We start from the raw sequence: 17240 nt of genomic DNA on the forward strand, positions 1-17240 counted from the left end.
ATATTTTTATTTATGGCTTAGACACCTCACTTGGTTCTATTCCTTACTCACTGTGACCTTTATTTAAATGCATAAAAGAAAAATAGCATTAAAAAAAATAACCCCACACAGTGTTCCCCTTTCTTGGCTACTTTAGATCCTTATTTCTAGAAAATTCCTGAAGAAAATGTAAATACAAGTCTGTGGCTTTGCTGAATCCAGTCCCTCAGTTAATATTTAGGAGATACCCTCTTTTCTTTTGACTCTCATACAGTGTTATAAACCAATGTCACTTCAATTAAAATAAACATGTCCCCTTTTGTTTGAGCTAATAACATTGTTAAAGGTACCTAATGTAGAAGGTTAGCCAAAGTCTTGTCTAAAACCACAGTAATATTAATATCTGGGTTGAGAGGGAAAAGGGGAGTCTAAAATTTTCAAGACGTACAGACATATCTAGGACCCATGTGCTACTGGATCAACACTTCTTCCTTCATCATTGTAAATGTTGTCTGATATTTGCCACACTTGCATGATTTTATCATCTGATCATCACCAAATCCTGAAAACAAGGGGTGTTCTTTTTTCACATTTTGTTCACTTTGTTGATCACACATCCTTCTACTATGTCATCAAAGGCTGCTTCCTTGTGAGGAGATCAAGGGTCAAGTGTTGAGAGACGGGTCAGGGAGGCTGCGCTTGCTCACTCTGTGTGCCCGACCTCTATTGTTCCTGCCCTCTGCTTCTGTTTGTTACTCCTTTATTCTTTGCCATTTTCTTCCTTCTCAGTTTTTTTTTCCCCCCAAAAAAATTCTTGTTTCTTTTGTCCTTTTCCTGTAGTCTTCTTATACTATTAATATACTATTAATCAGTTTTTACTCTATGGTTGGTATAATTTTATTTGCCATTGCTTTCCTTGAAAATAACTCCAATTTGAGAAATCAACTAATGGCATTTATAACTCATAATTAACAGTTTTCATGTGAGAGTTTTGTATTTATATTTTTAATTTCTGGATCCAGTCTAACCACTGAATTAAATGAGTCTTTAGTGTTCTTATTTCTTCTCCCAGATTGTTTTCAGCCAGATTTTTGAATTGTTTTGCTCTATTACCAGATTAATATTGGGACTCTTAAGATGTTCCATTAACAGGAGTTCAGATCCTGAGTTATCTTGTTAATCAGGTTTTATTCCATTTTTTCCATGTTTTGTTACTTGTTGTCAGGGTCCATAGATACACACTGAAGGGACTATGCTTATAAATATTTGATTGTGGCAGTAGGATAAAACTGGAGTGAATTTTATTTTATTTTCAATTTGATAGTTTTGAATCCCAGCATTTTTTTATTATATAAACTTTTTACTTTATATGTTTTTTACATCAGTCTTCATTTTTGTACAATGTATGCTTTCTCCTCTCAGGTGTAGTCCCCGTAAAATTCCCACCACCAATTCACCCGTACACCATCAACCATAGTCCCTTGTGCTCTTCCCTTCTCTGTTTTGATCCCTCTCCCTTCCCCTCCCCTGCAGAATAGTTGCCTGTTAATTTTGTTTTTCAGTTTATTGTAATTGTTTTTTTTCCCGATCCCTTATTTGGTGTCCCTATTTTCCTACTGTAAGTGAAACCATCCGATATTTTTCTTTTTCTTTCTGGCTTATTTCACTGAGGAGCGTGATCTTTCCAGCTCCATTCATGTTGCTGCGAATGACATGCGTTTTTCTATTTTGATTGCTGAGTAATATTCCATTGTGTATATATAACACATCCTCTTGATCCAGTCATCTGTTTTTGGGCATTTGGGTTGTTTCCATATCTTACCTATTTTAAATATTGCTGCATATAAACATAAGAGTTTAGGTATCCTTTTGAATGAATGTTTTGTGTCCTTTGGGTAGATTCCCAGGAATGAAATTGCTGGGTCATGTGGAAGCTCCATTTTTAGTAGCTTGAGGACCCTCCACACAGCTTTCCACAGTGATTGGATCAGTTTGCATTCCCACCAGCAGTGTAGGAGAGTTCCTTTTTCTCCACATTCTTGCCATCATTTGTTGTTACCTGTTTGTTTTTTTTTTAAATATGTGCCAAATAAGCCAGAAAGAAAGAAAAATACCAGATGGTCTCACTCATAGCAGGAATTTAGAAAACCTAAATAAGGGACCAGGAAAAAGGCTAATTATAATAAAAATTCAAAATCAACAAGCAACTATAAACCAGAGACACACCACAGGGAGGGAGGAGGGAGTAGAATCAAAACAAGGGGGGTGGGAATTGTATGGGGACTATAACCAAGATGAAAATGCATACATTGCGCAAAAATGAAAAATGATGTAAAAATATATAAAATTTAAAAAAATTAATTTTTTGAATATTAAAAAAATAAAATAAATTTAAATTTAATTAAAAAAAATATGTGCCATTCTCATTGGTGTAAGGTGGTATCTCATTGTAGTTTTGATTTGCATTTCCCTGATTACAAGTGATGTTGAACATTTTTTCATAAACCTGTCAGCCATTTGCATTTCCTCTTTGGAGAAGTATGTTTTTAGCTCTTTTGCCCATTTTTTGACTGCATTGTTTACTTTGTTTTTGTTGATTCGTGTCAACTCTTTGTAGATACCTTGTGCAAAAATTTTCTCCCAATTAGTAGGGTATCTCTTTGTTTTGGCTAATGTCTCTTTTGCTGCACAGAAACTTTTTAGTTTGATGTGGTCCCAGCTGTTCATCTTTTCCTTCACTTCTTTGTTTTGGGGATGTGTCTTTTAATGGAATATATTTTAAATGTTGAAATGATGTTTTGTTTAGGTAAGTGTGAGGCAATGTAGTAAAAGTGGTTGAGAGAATGGACAGTGGAGTCTGACTGTCCTGATTTAAATTTGATTTTGGAACTTACTAGTTATGTGACTGAGAAAGTTACTAAATATCTTTGTGCCTCAGTTTCTATGTTTATAGAATTGGGAGTACAAGTAGTTCAGACTTCACAGAATAGTTGTGGTTATTAACTGAGTGTATATGCATAGGCCACTTTATCATAGTTGAGTACCCACTTATATGAATACCCACTTTATCACAGTTGTTAGCTCTTTCTGTAACTGATTGTTTTTATATCTAAGTTTAATATTTGACCTCCCCCTTAAGGTTTCCTTTTTTATCATGTACATCATATGGGGACATTTTAATTTGGCAAGTATTGGTTCATCCTGGAAGTAACATCAAACTTTTGGTTATGCACTAAGAACATGGGTAAAACTGGAGACTTAAAAAAGAGGATTGATATGTTTGTGCTGAAACCTTTGGTGAAACTTTGAAATACAGTAAACAAGCTCAGTGAAAAAGGCTCCGCTAGGATGGATGGCATCGCTTAATTCTAAACTTTTGAAACCCTAAGAAAAGTGGTTTAACCATGACTTCATTAAAATATTGTTGAGACCATAACATTTTATGAAATGACTTGTAATTTAACAAGTGAGTTTTCAAGTCCAACCTACATTGCTTGTAGAATGTTTTAAGAATTTCTTTAATGCTAGTTATTGGAAAAAATTGAAAAATCTGTTTTGTAGAGTGGCAATTATTAGCTTTACAAATTTTTCCTCCCCTAGAGTCTCATATTTATTGTCTATAAATCTAATAAAATCACAGTATCTTCTTACTCTAATATATTAGCTGCAAAGGAGGGTAGAAATATTGAAGCGATACCTGTTACTAAACCATATGATGAAAATTATCATTTTGGCTACCTGACTTGTTTCTTTAAAACAGATGAAAGTAGCTATAACCAGGTCACTTACTTTTGAATTGATGTAATAAAAGTAAAACTTGATAAATTTTGATTTATGTTTTTTTTCTTTAGAATATTTACAGGGTCTACAAGGCTAGATGGAAATGCTATTGGTAAGTATATTTTTTTATTCTACTTACAAACTGGCTTTTTGTCTAAAAGACTTAAAAATTAAGCTAAAGAAAATTTATATCTCTTTATATTTTAGTGGATTTTGTCCGTTGGCTCTGTGCTGTGTCTATGGATGAATTACTTTCCACTACACATCCAAGAATGTTTAGTTTACAAAAAATAGTAGAAATATCATACTACAACATGGGAAGAATAAGATTGCAGTGGTCTCGAATTTGGGAAGTTATTGGAGATCATTTTAATAAGGTATTTCAGTAATTGTATGATTTCCTTATATTTGTGATATTTTTTCTTAGTTTAAAATTTTCTTATGATCTATTTAGTTTTTTTATTACATCTTTATATTACATTTAGAAAACACTGAGTCCTTTTTTTCTTTTTAGAAATGATTGTTCTAGGTTTTAAGAATTTAGTTAAAATAGACTTTCTTATTGAGAAATAGTGTAAATGATTTAGTACATTTTTGGAGAATCTTAGAATTTATCTGTACTTTAATTATATAGTTTTTTTTTAAAGCAAAGATGAAAAAATTAAGATCTTCACTGCTGATATTGAGCACCCTTTATCTTTGTTGCCATTACAGGTTGGCTGTAATCCGAATGAAGATGTAGCTATTTTTGCAGTAGACTCCTTGAGGCAGTTGTCAATGAAGTTCTTAGAGAAAGGGGAGCTTGCTAATTTCAGATTCCAGAAGGATTTCTTAAGACCTTTTGAACATATAATGAAACGAAATAGGTATATTTGTTGATTTGTAAAATATTTTTTAAAAACACATTTTCCACTGAAGGGAAAAAGTGGGAATTTTATCTGTACGCATGTCCAAGCAATTATATTAATATTTTAGGTCTCCGACAATTCGAGATATGGTCGTACGATGTATAGCACAGATGGTTAATTCTCAAGCTGCTAACATTCGGTCGGGATGGAAGAATATTTTCTCTGTATTTCACCTAGCTGCATCTGATCAAGATGAAAGCATAGTGGAACTTGCATTCCAAACAACAGGGCACATTGTTAGTGAGTATCCTTTTAACTAGTTCAAGTTTAGCTTTAGTATGTTCAGAAGATAATTCAAGTGTAAGATAATGATAGTATTGTATTATTATAGTTAACATTTACTGAATGTTTATTATATGATAAACTTTATAAGGTCGTTTTATGTATTTTTTCAGTCTTCACAACAACTCTGTGAGATAAAGATCTTTATATTTTGCTTTTATAGATTAGGAATCTCAAACCCAGTGAGTTTAATTTGCCTAAGAGTATATAACTAGTGAGTAATGGAATTGGGATTTAGAGCCATGGAATTATTAAGGCAAAGCCTGTGTTTTTGACCACTACACCACACAACCTGCTTTGACTATAACGGTGGAATGAAATACAAAGGATGTAAATTAAGCCAGTCTGAAGGTGATAATGATATCTATCATTGTCATCACCATCAAGAATAATGACGTGGTAGCTATCATTTACTGTGTGTTTTAATTAGTGCTTTATAACTATTACCTTAAACTGAGGTGCAGAACTGTTGATTTAGTCACTACTGTGTACCAGTCACTGTATGAGATGCTAGTTTTAAATAAAACAGACCTGCTTCCCTGTTCTCACTGCTCAAGGTGGTCAAGTACATGGTTGAGACAGACTTCAATCATTATCTATTGGACATCAAAAACCCTTAACCTTTAAAAAGTATGCGCTATATCTAGAGATGGATGTAATTTGGGTACAATGAAGAATAATTGAAAACTTAGAATTATTTTGATATCTTTTTTTCATTTTAGCCCTTGTGTTTGAGAAGCACTTCCCAGCAACCATTGATTCGTTCCAGGATGCAGTGAAATGTTTATCTGAATTTGCATGCAACGCAGCTTTTCCAGACACTAGTATGGAAGCAATTCGACTTATTCGCCATTGTGCAAAATATGTGTCCGATAGACCTCAGGTATAATGTCATTCAGTGAACAAAATTTTACTGAGTACTTACTTTCAGTCTAAGTTTCTTTGGGAATCGAGGGGCTATGAAGCATTTATTTTTCTGTAAACCCAGAAATTATCTGTGTTTGATTCCAAGTTATAATAATGATAGCTAATATGTATTGAGAGTATTGGGTATTTTTCTGAGTGTTTCACTTCTGTTAACTTTTTTAATCATCCTAACTGTATGGAATAGGTAGTGTTATAGCACCATGCAGATAAAGAAACTGAGGCATAGTAAAAAATTTAGGCATAAAAATGTGTCCATTGTTGCAGAGCTAGCCTGTGTTTTTAGCTGCTACCCTATGCTCTTTCTTGCCTGTCATGTTCTGTAATACTGAAGTGACTGTCTTTGGACATGTGTAGACTTAAGCACTGAAGTAAAAGGTTGAATTGGCAAGCTTTCCTGCCAACTTTATCTGAATCTATTCTTGTAACTTTATCTGAATCTATCCTTGTAACTATTATAAAGATAAATAGCGCATTATAGATTTAGTAATAAGATTTTTTTCTATATTCTGACAAAGATTTATGGATGCTTAATACTTTTCACACTTTCCCACTGTGGTTTAGTGGCTGCATGATCTCCTAACCATTTAAATGATAAAAAAGGAAACCTGATTTAACCTAGCTAATAATGCAGAAAGCGTCAGAGTTGAAACTTAGACCACCTTTTTTGATTCAAGTCCAGTTCGCTTTATAGGCAGTTATATTCATCTTTTTATAAATCATTATTGTTTTTCAAATAGCTCGCTTTTGATTTATAAAGAAAAATTTTAGAAAGTATGTGCTTCATTTTTCTTTTTGAACTTTTCTTCTTGAAGGCTTTCAAGGAATACACAAGCGACGATATGAATGTAGCACCTGAAGACAGGGTGTGGGTGAGAGGATGGTTCCCAATTCTATTTGAGTTATCCTGTATCATCAATAGATGCAAATTAGATGTAAGAACCAGGTAACAATCAGTATTTATAAATATTTTGAGAGGTTTAAATTATAATCAAGTTAACTTTTCTAATATAACACAAGTTTGATAGTTAAAGGCTGTAAATCGGTGTTTTATCAAATATAGCAATTTCTAGATAGGCAGATTTTAACTGTAACCAATATTAAGTAACTAGAAATGTCCTGAGTACATCTCATTTTCCTCACACACTATTTTTGGCTGCTAATTGAAATAGCTAATTTATGTGTCCTGATACCTGTCAACAAGTGCTAGGCTGCATCATGGGTTCAATTTTATGTTAAACAACCCCCCCTTTTTTTAAAAGATTTATTAATTTGTGTATATACAAGAGCTGGGGTGTAGGCCAGAAATGTGGGGGGTGAGAGGATTCACCAGAGACAAGAGTGGGGAGCAGAAAAGGTAGATCGACTGAAATACACTGCTGAGGGGAGCAGCAGGCGAGACAGGATTGGTCTGCTGCACCGTGTGAGTAGCTCCCTGTCTAGCTGGGGATCGAACTCATGCTGCAGCAGCTGTGGACAGCCCCACAGTGCTGCATCTCAACCCCTTGCTCCACCAGGGAGGCCCAAACAAAATCCCCTTTTTAAAGATCCCTACTTTTTAGAGATAATCATTAGTCATGTAGGCAATTAACTTTATTGATTTTTTTAATCAGAAGGCCTCTATCATTCAATAATGAAATATAATGAAGGAGTGAATCTCTCCTTTTCACCTCCTATACCAGAACCACCCCACCCCCAACCAACATTGCATTTGATTTATATACAAAGAAATTTTTCCTCTCATATTATGATTTGTTGTAACAAATTTTTGTGAGATCTATAAATAATACAAAATAGAACTCAACCTTGGAATTTGTCATAGAATTTAGTAATAACAAAAATATTATGCTACATTTTATATATATACATATATTTAAGATTTATTTATTTATACATACAAGAACTAGGTATAGGCTAAAGGTGCTGGGGGTGAGAGGATTCACCAGAGACAGAGTGGGGAACAGAGCAAGTGGATTGACTGAAATACACTGCTGAGGGGAGCAGTGGGCGAGACAGAAGAGGTCTGGTGTGCCATGTGGGTCACCTTCCTTGCCAGGGATTAAACTCATGCTGCAGTGGCTGGGATAGCTTCATAGTGCTGAGAAGTAACCCCTTGCGCCATCAGGAAGCCCTATGCCACGTTATTTAGCAGCTAGGCATTAAGCATTGTTTTCAACATTCTTGTTTAGGAACATGATGAAATTTCAGGTAGCCTCTGTTAATAATCTAGATATACAAATTTTAAATGTCTAGCTACTTCAATGGAGCAACTAACATGTAAACTCAGCATTCCACCACTGCCCCAGTTTGTTCATAGAAATGTTTGACCAAAACCTGCCTCTTTTCTTAGCCCCTTAACCTGTGCTTGTCAGGGCCCACACTGCCTTGCTTCCTATCATATTCCATGCCGATTGAATAAACTTTGTTGAGTGGTGGCTTTGATTTTTCCTACCTCACCCCAGAATTTATATGGTCTCTTATTTAGATTATATTTAACAATACAACACTATAATTTGTATAACACAGTAATTATGGACCACCTTCACATTTGATACTCTGAAAAATCTGTAGATTTTAGGGTTAAATAACCTAGAATCCCAAATATTCTTTTTTTCTAAACTAGTTACTGATATATTGCTTTTTAAAAGGTTTCAACAGTTAAGAATGCTTGGAAACCTTTGTAGGTCTGTATTTGCGTTAGGGACCTGAAAGAAACCGAATTCCTACACCTCCCTATTCCAGAGACATGGGAATTAGCACCCAGTTAATTGGAGTCTGAGGCAATAGATTTTGAACTCAGCAAATGGAAAAAGAAGGGGCCTTATTCCATTAAGAGAAAAACATGGAATTTTGACAGGGTTCTTTCTCCTGAGTAAGAGAGTGTGTTTCTTCCATAGGAGTTTCTTCTACCAGTTTTACACATGAGGTATCTCTTGGATCACATAAACCATTGTGAACTTAACCATTTTAAACAGTGATTTCACTATTTGTTTAGAACCTTCTATGTATCAGGCAGGCATGTACTAGGTCTGGGGCAGCATAACAGCAAAGCTAGATCATGTCTCAGTCTTTATGGAACCTTTGAAAGAAAATTTGTTCTGGCTTACCATCAGATTGTTAAAAACAAAATCTTTTCTAGACTGAAGTGTACTTTTATTTTACCAGAAGAAAGTAGTATAGAGAGGATCAATCTTTTTAATGGTTACATGAAGGTTTTATAATTTCAAGAAAGCTAATAACGCATCAGGAAGGCAGTCTTAAAAGATTCAAATAAGTTTTAACACTTATTTGAATGATAGTGAAAATGATACTAAGCATTTTATTCATTCAACAGATGCTTATTGTGTGACTCCTAGGTGACAAGCATTGCTCTTTGTCTGGGATACAGGAAGAAACAGACTCCTGTCCACATGGAACTTATAGCTTAGTGTATTAGTTTTGTAAATTCTTTTGTTTGCAAATATGGTATGAACAAGGTTTATAGTGTTAGCTAAAACTTCCTGTAATTCTTTGGAGAAGATTTTCCAGAATCTAAGTTTTATTTGTTCTTAGTCTGCTATTGATTCATTTTTTTTTTTCCTTGACCATGGTGCCACAAAATGAATGTTCACTCACATGACAATCTTCCTCAATCTGTAATTCCACTTATAGTTTAAACTGCTAGAATGATATGGTGGGAGTGGAAGAAAAGTAAAATAAAGAAAAAACTTACAACTCGGGCCTTTGGAGCTATTTCGTAAATGCAACATCTTGAAGAAACCTGTTTCACAACTTAAATTTCTTTTCTTTTTTAAAGATTCATTTTATTTATGCATACAAGAACTGGGGTGTAGGCCAAAGGTACAGGGGGTGAGAGGATTCACCACAGAGAGGGGAGCAGAACAGGTGGATCTGCTGAAATACACTGCTGAGGGGAGCAGTGGGCAAACAGGAGAGGTCTACTGGCCATGTGGGGTTAAATCCCTGGCTGTAATTGAACTAATGCTGCAGTTGCTGGTGATAGCTTGTTAGCACAGAGACTTAGAGACTTAACCCCTATGCCACCAGGGAGGCTCACAATTTAAATTTCTTAAAACTCAGTACTGTGTTACTTTAAAACCAGCTCAAACTTTGTTTTCAGTAGCTTTGAACTATAAAAACTTTTCACTTGGGGAATTCTGGTGTGGCATGTTTTTTTGTATTACAGTTTTCCTAAATATGTTTTATCATTTTAGGGGTTTAACAGTAATGTTTGAAATAATGAAAACTTATGGCCATACTTATGAAAAACACTGGTGGCAGGATTTATTTAGAATTGTATTCAGAATCTTTGACAATATGAAATTGCCAGAACAGCAGACAGAGGTAAGAGATCACAAAATTTTTGTCTCCAGTCTTAATTTTGTCTCCAGTCAAAATTTTTGTCTCTTACTTTCTCCACTGCATTATAGCATTTCAAATTAAACACATTGAACAGAAAAAAAATTACAAGAAAATTTTAAGGTGTTACAATAAGTTAGTATGTACTTATAAATAAGAATGTAATTTGCAGATAGAGCTAACTAAGCTCATAAATTTGTTTTTAAGTATTTCTGTTGAACTTCCAGTTTCTTTTCCTCATGTTAATATTGCCATAGCTGTAAGCATCACTAGCTTTCTTTATATTTCTCAGTGACTATTCTGAATTGAGTAAAGAATACATAATAAAAAGTTTTATTTATTTTCAATATCTTTCAATATCTTTAAACCAGTTGGAGTATGCATTTCAGGAAGTATGGGTAGGATACTTAAAGCTTTCTCGTTTTGTCCTAAATATAGTAGTTTAAAATGTAAGCTTCAGCAATTATTCTTTATGAGAAAATAAAGAAAATAACACTTTATGTGACCCTTTTTGCTTTTAACAATGTTTTCTAGTAACCATATGTCAGGAAAAAGTCAGTTTTATTTTAACCTATGCTAACAACTCTTGGATACATTCTTCTTTCTCATTATTTCTCTTGTTATATTCTGAAACAAAGCCAGCTATTGTTATGTATGCTTATTTTTTGAAAAGTCATAATGTTAAATAGCAAGGTAGTCCGGTAATAGTTTTTATAATTAAATAGTGCAGGAAACTTACTCTGCAAAGAGATGGTTATAGGGTAATGGACATAGCTATTAAGTCGAGGTGAATGCAGCGCTATAGAGGGAATTTAGCGCTCTGAAAGGAAAACAGACAGGCTGTAAATATGGAGACATTTCTTTATCAATTCTAGTAGTTAATGAATAGTCTGATTTTCATATGATGACTTTTTCCCCTAGAAAGCTGAATGGATGACAACGACTTGTAATCATGCACTTTATGCGATCTGTGATGTATTCACCCAGTATTTAGAAGTACTCAGTGATGTACTTTTGGATGATATTTTTGCCCAGCTATATTGGTGTGTACAGCAAGGTAGGCGTATACCAGATAAGTGACACAGAGTGTTAAGTGAGACTATGATGATACATAAATGAATTGCTCTTTTCTTTTCTAGACAATGAGCAGTTAGCACGATCTGGTACAAACTGCTTAGAGAATGTTGTTATTCTGAATGGTGAAAAATTTACCCTAGAAATCTGGGATAAAACTTGTAACTGCACGCTGGATATCTTCAAAACCACAATCCCTCACGCGTAAGATTTTATGCAACTTTATACTTGTATATTGAATATATTTGTATTTTGAAAACAAAGTAACGTTTGACAGTGATTGCTCATACCAAACTTTAAAAATATCTCAGTGTTCTATGAATTTGTATTTATTGCAAATCAAACATCTATAAACCATAACTATAACCTTGAATTAAATTCATAAAACCTTTAATCACCCAAAATTCTAATTTTGTAAGATTTTATGAAGCTCAAGCCATAATGTGGTCTTAATTAAATTAAAAAAGTAATTTCGACATATATTTCAATTACTATAGATTTAGCAATCTCAGAAAAATTTATTTGTGAATCTACAGTTATCTTTTTCTAAGGGATAAGTTTGGAATTTAATTGTAAAGGAGTTTTCATTAATGGGAAAACAAAGACATAATCTCACTCAGTGGCTCTCATAGCATCTGAGTTAATTTGTAGATAGACTTGAACTTCCCAAAGGAACTATGGGGGCTCTTTGACCAACAGAGTTTTACCTCAGAGCCACAATTTTTAAATCTATAGGTAGATTCTTTCTTTAAAACATATTAAGTAGAGGGCCTCCCCTGGTGGTGCAGCGGTTGAGCACTGGGCTGCGAAGCTGCCCGCAGCCTCTGCAGCGCCAGTTCGATCCCCAGCCACCGGGTGAGGGTCCCACATGGCACGCAGACCTCTCCTGCCACCCGCTGCTCCCCTCAGCAGTGTGCTTCAGTCCTTCTGCCTGTTCTGCTCCCCGCTCTGGCTCTGGTGAATTCTCTCACCCTCCCGCGCTTCTGACTGTACCTAATGCTTGTATAAATAAATAAATCTTTAAAAAAAACAAAAAGCATATTAAGTAGACATCTGTGTGTGCCCTGGCACAAAATTACATTTGAAAACTATGAGTCCATATTTTTAAGCATCAGATTTTTTCTTCACATGTGTTATGTACATTTGCATGCAGATCCCTTTATGACTATCATAACCAGTAGAAAAGTCAAGCAAAAAGAACACACACCTGAAAAAGCATCTCTAACTAGAACTACACTACAGAGACACACAATAATTCTCTTGGCCTATTTGCAGTTATTGCAGTTATTATTAGTAGAAAGTATTTGTATAGACTCCTTTCCACATTGAATTGAAATAATGTATTTACCATGTCTGCCCTGTTCCCCGGAGCACTTGCTTTTTACAAGCAAGAAATGAGCCTTAATCACATTTCAACCCTGAGCACCTAATCCAGGGGTAGCAAGTTAGTTTCTTTTGGTTCAAATTTTATTTTGTTTATTTATACATTTAACAAAAATAGAATCCAGAGAGTTTAGTTTATTGAAATCTCAAACTTTTTCATTCTGACTTTGGAAAAGTGAGTTAAAAGGTGAGTTTAAAGTTTTTGAAATTTCTCAAACAGGGTTTTTACTATAAAACTGATGACCATAGTACCTTTTTATTTATACTAATTGCTGGTTAATTGCTTTCTGGAAGTAAATATATATGTATTTCAGCTAGACTTTTTTCAGCAAATTGCTCTTAGCAGTAGTCAAAGAAAGAAAATGCTCCCGGTGATGGCTCTGATTTTGGTATTTTAAAGGCTCTTGACTTGGCGGCCCACTTCTGGAGAAACTGTTCCCCCACCTCCATCTCCAGTGAGTGAAAAACAGTTGGTAAGTTTTAATTAATGAAGTATGTTTTGAATTATTTATTTGTGGTAATTTTTCGATCGGCCAGTTTATTTTATGTGAGCCCAGCTTTAAAAAAAGGGTGGGGAGGGAGAGATTAAATTTACTGTCTAAAATTCTCATATTTTTCAGGATGGTAAAATTCCCAAATGGCTGAAATTAATTTCTTTAACTGCTATGAAAAAGGATTTTAATTTATCTTATAGTATAGATTATCTGAGACAGAGTAAGATGATTTCAAGAGTTCTAAGAGGTACCAAATTATGTCAAGATTTCCATGCCAGACTGAAGATATCGTTGGATATTTTCTTACTTAAATTTAGATATAATTTGACCTTTTAGAAAAGTTATAAAAATAATACAAAGAATTTTAATATACCCTTCACCCAGTCTGTTTGTTTCCTAGGTTTGCCATAACAAATTACCACAGACTTAGTGGCTTAAAACAATGGTAATTATTCTCACATTTCTGGAGGTGAAAGGTTCAAAATCAAGAAGTCATCAGGGTCACATTCCCTTCAAAGACTGTAAGGGAAAAACCTTCTTTGCCTCTTCGAACTCTTGGCATTCTTTAACTTGTTCACACATTACCCCAGTCTCTGCCCTCCATGTTTACAGGTTGTGTAAAGTCAAATCTGTGTGTGTGTGTCAGATCTTAACCTTTGGTTAAAGTGAGTCTTGGGATGAGAATTAGATCAGACAATGCATATAAAGTTGTTGTAAACAGTCTGTGCCACAGTTAAATACTCAGTGACTGTGCCTGATGTTTGGTTTCATGGGGTGAGCCCAGCTGTGCCCAGCAAGACTGGCCATTGGTCTCCTCCCAGACTCCTTCCAGAGCTGCCACTGCCCTAGATGTGCTTCTAGTTTCTTTACTATCTTCCCATTGTTGCTGCTGCCAACACTTTTGATGCCTACTGCTGCTTATTTCCCATTGCTTGCTTGCTTTTCTCCTCCATACTGCTTAGATTTTGCCAATGAATTGTGGTATTTTCTTCACTGCCATTCTTAGCTGAATTATTTCTTGCTGTGCACTGACAGATTGCTTTTTAAAAATTACACATAGAAAAGTACCCAGTCACTATAAAAAAATTTTTTTGAACAGTACAGAAGAATATAGGGTAAAATATATGTCCTTCTTTAGCTACCTCGTTCAGCCATAACTCCAGTATTTAATACTATGGTGTATAATCCTTCCATTTGTTTTCTATACATTTACATATATGTGTATAGTTAATATTATATGTAGTTTTTTAAATAAAGTCTTATTAAGACTAGTCTAGTTAAGAGTCACTTTTTGTATTTGAAATATCTAAATATTTCCCAATGACATAGAAATTTCTTTCATAAGGGCTCTTCCTTTTCCAGTAAGCAAGTTTTGTGTATGGGAATGTAATGCTCAAGTCACGTTCTGCTTTCAAATACAGTGGATTAAATTAAAAAAAAAAAAAAATCCTTTTTTGAAAGGGGAGTTCTGGGCATACTAATTCTGGTTCTGAGTTGTTCTAAAGAAATGGCAAAGATTTCCAAAAATCATCCTTACTTACAGTGGTTAATCAGGAAAATTTAGAAAGCAATATGTCAAACATTAAACAATTTCTCTTAACATATAGGAGAATTTTTTTTTTTTTTAAGATTTAGTTTTATTTATGCATGCAAGAGCTGGGGTGGAGTCCAGAGGGGGGTATTTGTGAAAGAATTCACCAGAGACAGAGTAGGGAGCAGAACAGGCAGATTGATTGAAATACACTGCTGAGGGAAGCAGCAGGCGAGACAGGAGAGGTCTGCTGTGCTTTGTGGGTTAGCTCCCTGGTCAGTGATCAAACTTGTGCTGCAGTGGCTGGCCATAACTTGATAGTGCTGAGACTTAACCCCTTGTGCCACCCAGGAAGATCCTGTTTTCTCAACAGTTTTTTAAGTGATTTGATTAAGGATTAGATAGTTAAGTTTTATTAAAAGTCATGTAAAATATGACATTAATATTTCATAGCAACGTTCCAGTCAGCTTATATAACTTGGATAAAATATAGATTTCAGAATTTTGTCTTAGAAATGGCAAAGTATATTATCTCTGAGTTTTAATGATTTAGTCTGAAAACATTTCCCATCAATTATTATTCCTATTTTAGTCAGCAACTAGTTTAGATAATGTAGACTCATCACTATTTCATATCCTCTTGAATCCAAGTTCTGTCTTCTGAGTATGCTGTACGTAGGTCCACTAAAATAGAGCTAGAATGATAGCAGTGTTGGTTACCATGTATAGTGCTGACACTGTGCTAGTGCTTTGCATTTTTTTGATCTAATACTTAACCTACAAAAAAAGTTTTGTCTCCATTTTCAGATCAAAAAACCTCAGCTTAGGAAGTTTTATTTTCTTTTCCCAGGTTACCCTGTTAATAATGCTTGGAACCGAATTCTAGCATAGCTGTCGTACTTCAGAATCCTACTTAGTTGGTCACCTTTTCATTATTCTGGCTCCAGGTTCCTTGGATGACAAAGATCCTTAAACTCACCACTACAAAGTTTCCCTGGACTTGCAGAAATTCTCCCCTTTTGCCCACATATGTGTTGTGTTTAGATTCCATGGCAGTCCATGGGTTTTTTCACACAATGAAGCTTAGCATTTTTTTTTTTTTTTTTAAAGATTTATTTATTTATTTATTTATACATGCACTGGGTACAGTCAGAAGCGCGGGAGGGTGAGAGAATTCACCAGAGCCAGAGCGGAGAGCAGAGCAGGCAGAAGGACCGAAGTACACTGCTGAGGGGAGCAGCGGGCGGCAGGAGAGGTCTGCGCGCCATGTGGGACCCTCCTCCGGTGGCCGGGGAGCAGCCGGGGATCGAACCGGCGCTGCAGAGGCCGCGGGCAGCTTCACAACCCAGCGCTCCACCGCTGCGCCACCGGGGAGGCCCAAGCTTAGCATTTTTATCTCTTGCTCTTGGGTGGTATCAAGCCTAAGCCCAGTAAGAATTAGTAAGAAAGCTTTTCCCTTAAAGGCTATTGATTCTTATCCCCATATCAGTAATTTTAAATATTTTTCTCATGTCTGTAATCACAATATAAAACCGTCATTTTCATAGGGACATAATATAATTTTTAAAAATCATATTAGAAAGTATTTTCATCCTTAAGCTTTATTTTTCTGTACTTATTGTGAATTTTTATTTTTTTTAGGATACAATATCGCAGAAATCTGTAGATATCCATGATTCTATTCAGCCAAGATCTGCAGATACTAGGCAACAAGCAACATTGGCTTCTGCCTCCACTGTGAATGAAGAAGGCAGTAAAATTAAACCTACAGCAAGTGAGTTTTTTCTGTTAATAAAAATAAACTGTATTTTGTTTGATGTAAGAAAGGGATGATATATTTGCTTTTACTTTTGTTATTAACAGACATACACAGTAATTGATTTTGTGCTCAATTTGTTACTGTGCCCCAGTTTGGACATCCCCCAATAAACATGCTCTTGCAAATGGTTAGGAATTCTGCTAATACCTGTAACTTTTGCAAAATTCTTTTGGCTAATGTTTGTTTTCAGCACAGGAGTCATCACTGTCCCTTTCTGAATGCCAGTCCCATACCATTTCTGCAAAAGTGGGGTCCTGTTTAACTTTCCGCTACCCCTCTTTGATGGTGAGGGACCAGTGCTTTCTAATTGGACCTTCCAGCTTTCTAAGAAGCAATTCATCTCCTCCTTCCCCATACTTGTCTCTGTTATTCCTCCCTTACCTTCTTGGCTCTTTTCATAAAGAAGGATAAACTCTTCTGTTTTCTTTTTTTTTAACTGAATTGGTTGAATTGTGTTTACTGAAGAAAAATTTATAGCATTACCTCTTTCTAGGGAGAAACAGGGACACACCTTTAGCTACTTTTTAAATTGCTTGTGTTTTTGCTTTTGAACTGTCTTTTTTTTTTTTTTTGAGAAAACGATCTAGAATACTTTTTTTCTTTTATGTATCTTATGGTTCAGGTCTTCAAACCAAATCTTAAATCCATTTTGAATTAATCTTAGTACGTGGTATGAGATGGTACTCTATTTCATTCTTTTGCATGTG

At 34.9% G+C, this 17240-nt stretch overlaps 1 protein-coding gene across 3 annotated transcripts in view; it reads left to right on the forward strand.

Moving 5' to 3' along the window:
• Positions 1–17240, forward strand: part of ARFGEF1 (ADP ribosylation factor guanine nucleotide exchange factor 1) — a 127108-nt gene that overhangs the window by 97407 nt on the left and 12461 nt on the right. For all 3 annotated transcript variants that reach the window (XM_037505671.2, XM_054692203.1, XM_054692204.1), the window contains 11 exons: positions 3831–3871; positions 3967–4136; positions 4474–4625; positions 4735–4907; positions 5672–5832; positions 6689–6819; positions 10088–10217; positions 11154–11289; positions 11372–11510; positions 13090–13162; positions 16356–16488. In XM_037505671.2, the coding sequence (XP_037361568.1) occupies positions 3831–3871; positions 3967–4136; positions 4474–4625; positions 4735–4907; positions 5672–5832; positions 6689–6819; positions 10088–10217; positions 11154–11289; positions 11372–11510; positions 13090–13162; positions 16356–16488 (1439 nt within the window). The remainder of the gene's footprint in view (positions 1–3830; positions 3872–3966; positions 4137–4473; positions 4626–4734; positions 4908–5671; positions 5833–6688; positions 6820–10087; positions 10218–11153; positions 11290–11371; positions 11511–13089; positions 13163–16355; positions 16489–17240) is intronic.

This window comes from Talpa occidentalis, unplaced genomic scaffold (genome assembly GCF_014898055.3).
Source record: "Talpa occidentalis isolate TD23 unplaced genomic scaffold, MPIMG_talOcc4v2.1, whole genome shotgun sequence".
Classification (NCBI taxonomy): Eukaryota; Metazoa; Chordata; class Mammalia; order Eulipotyphla; family Talpidae; genus Talpa; species Talpa occidentalis.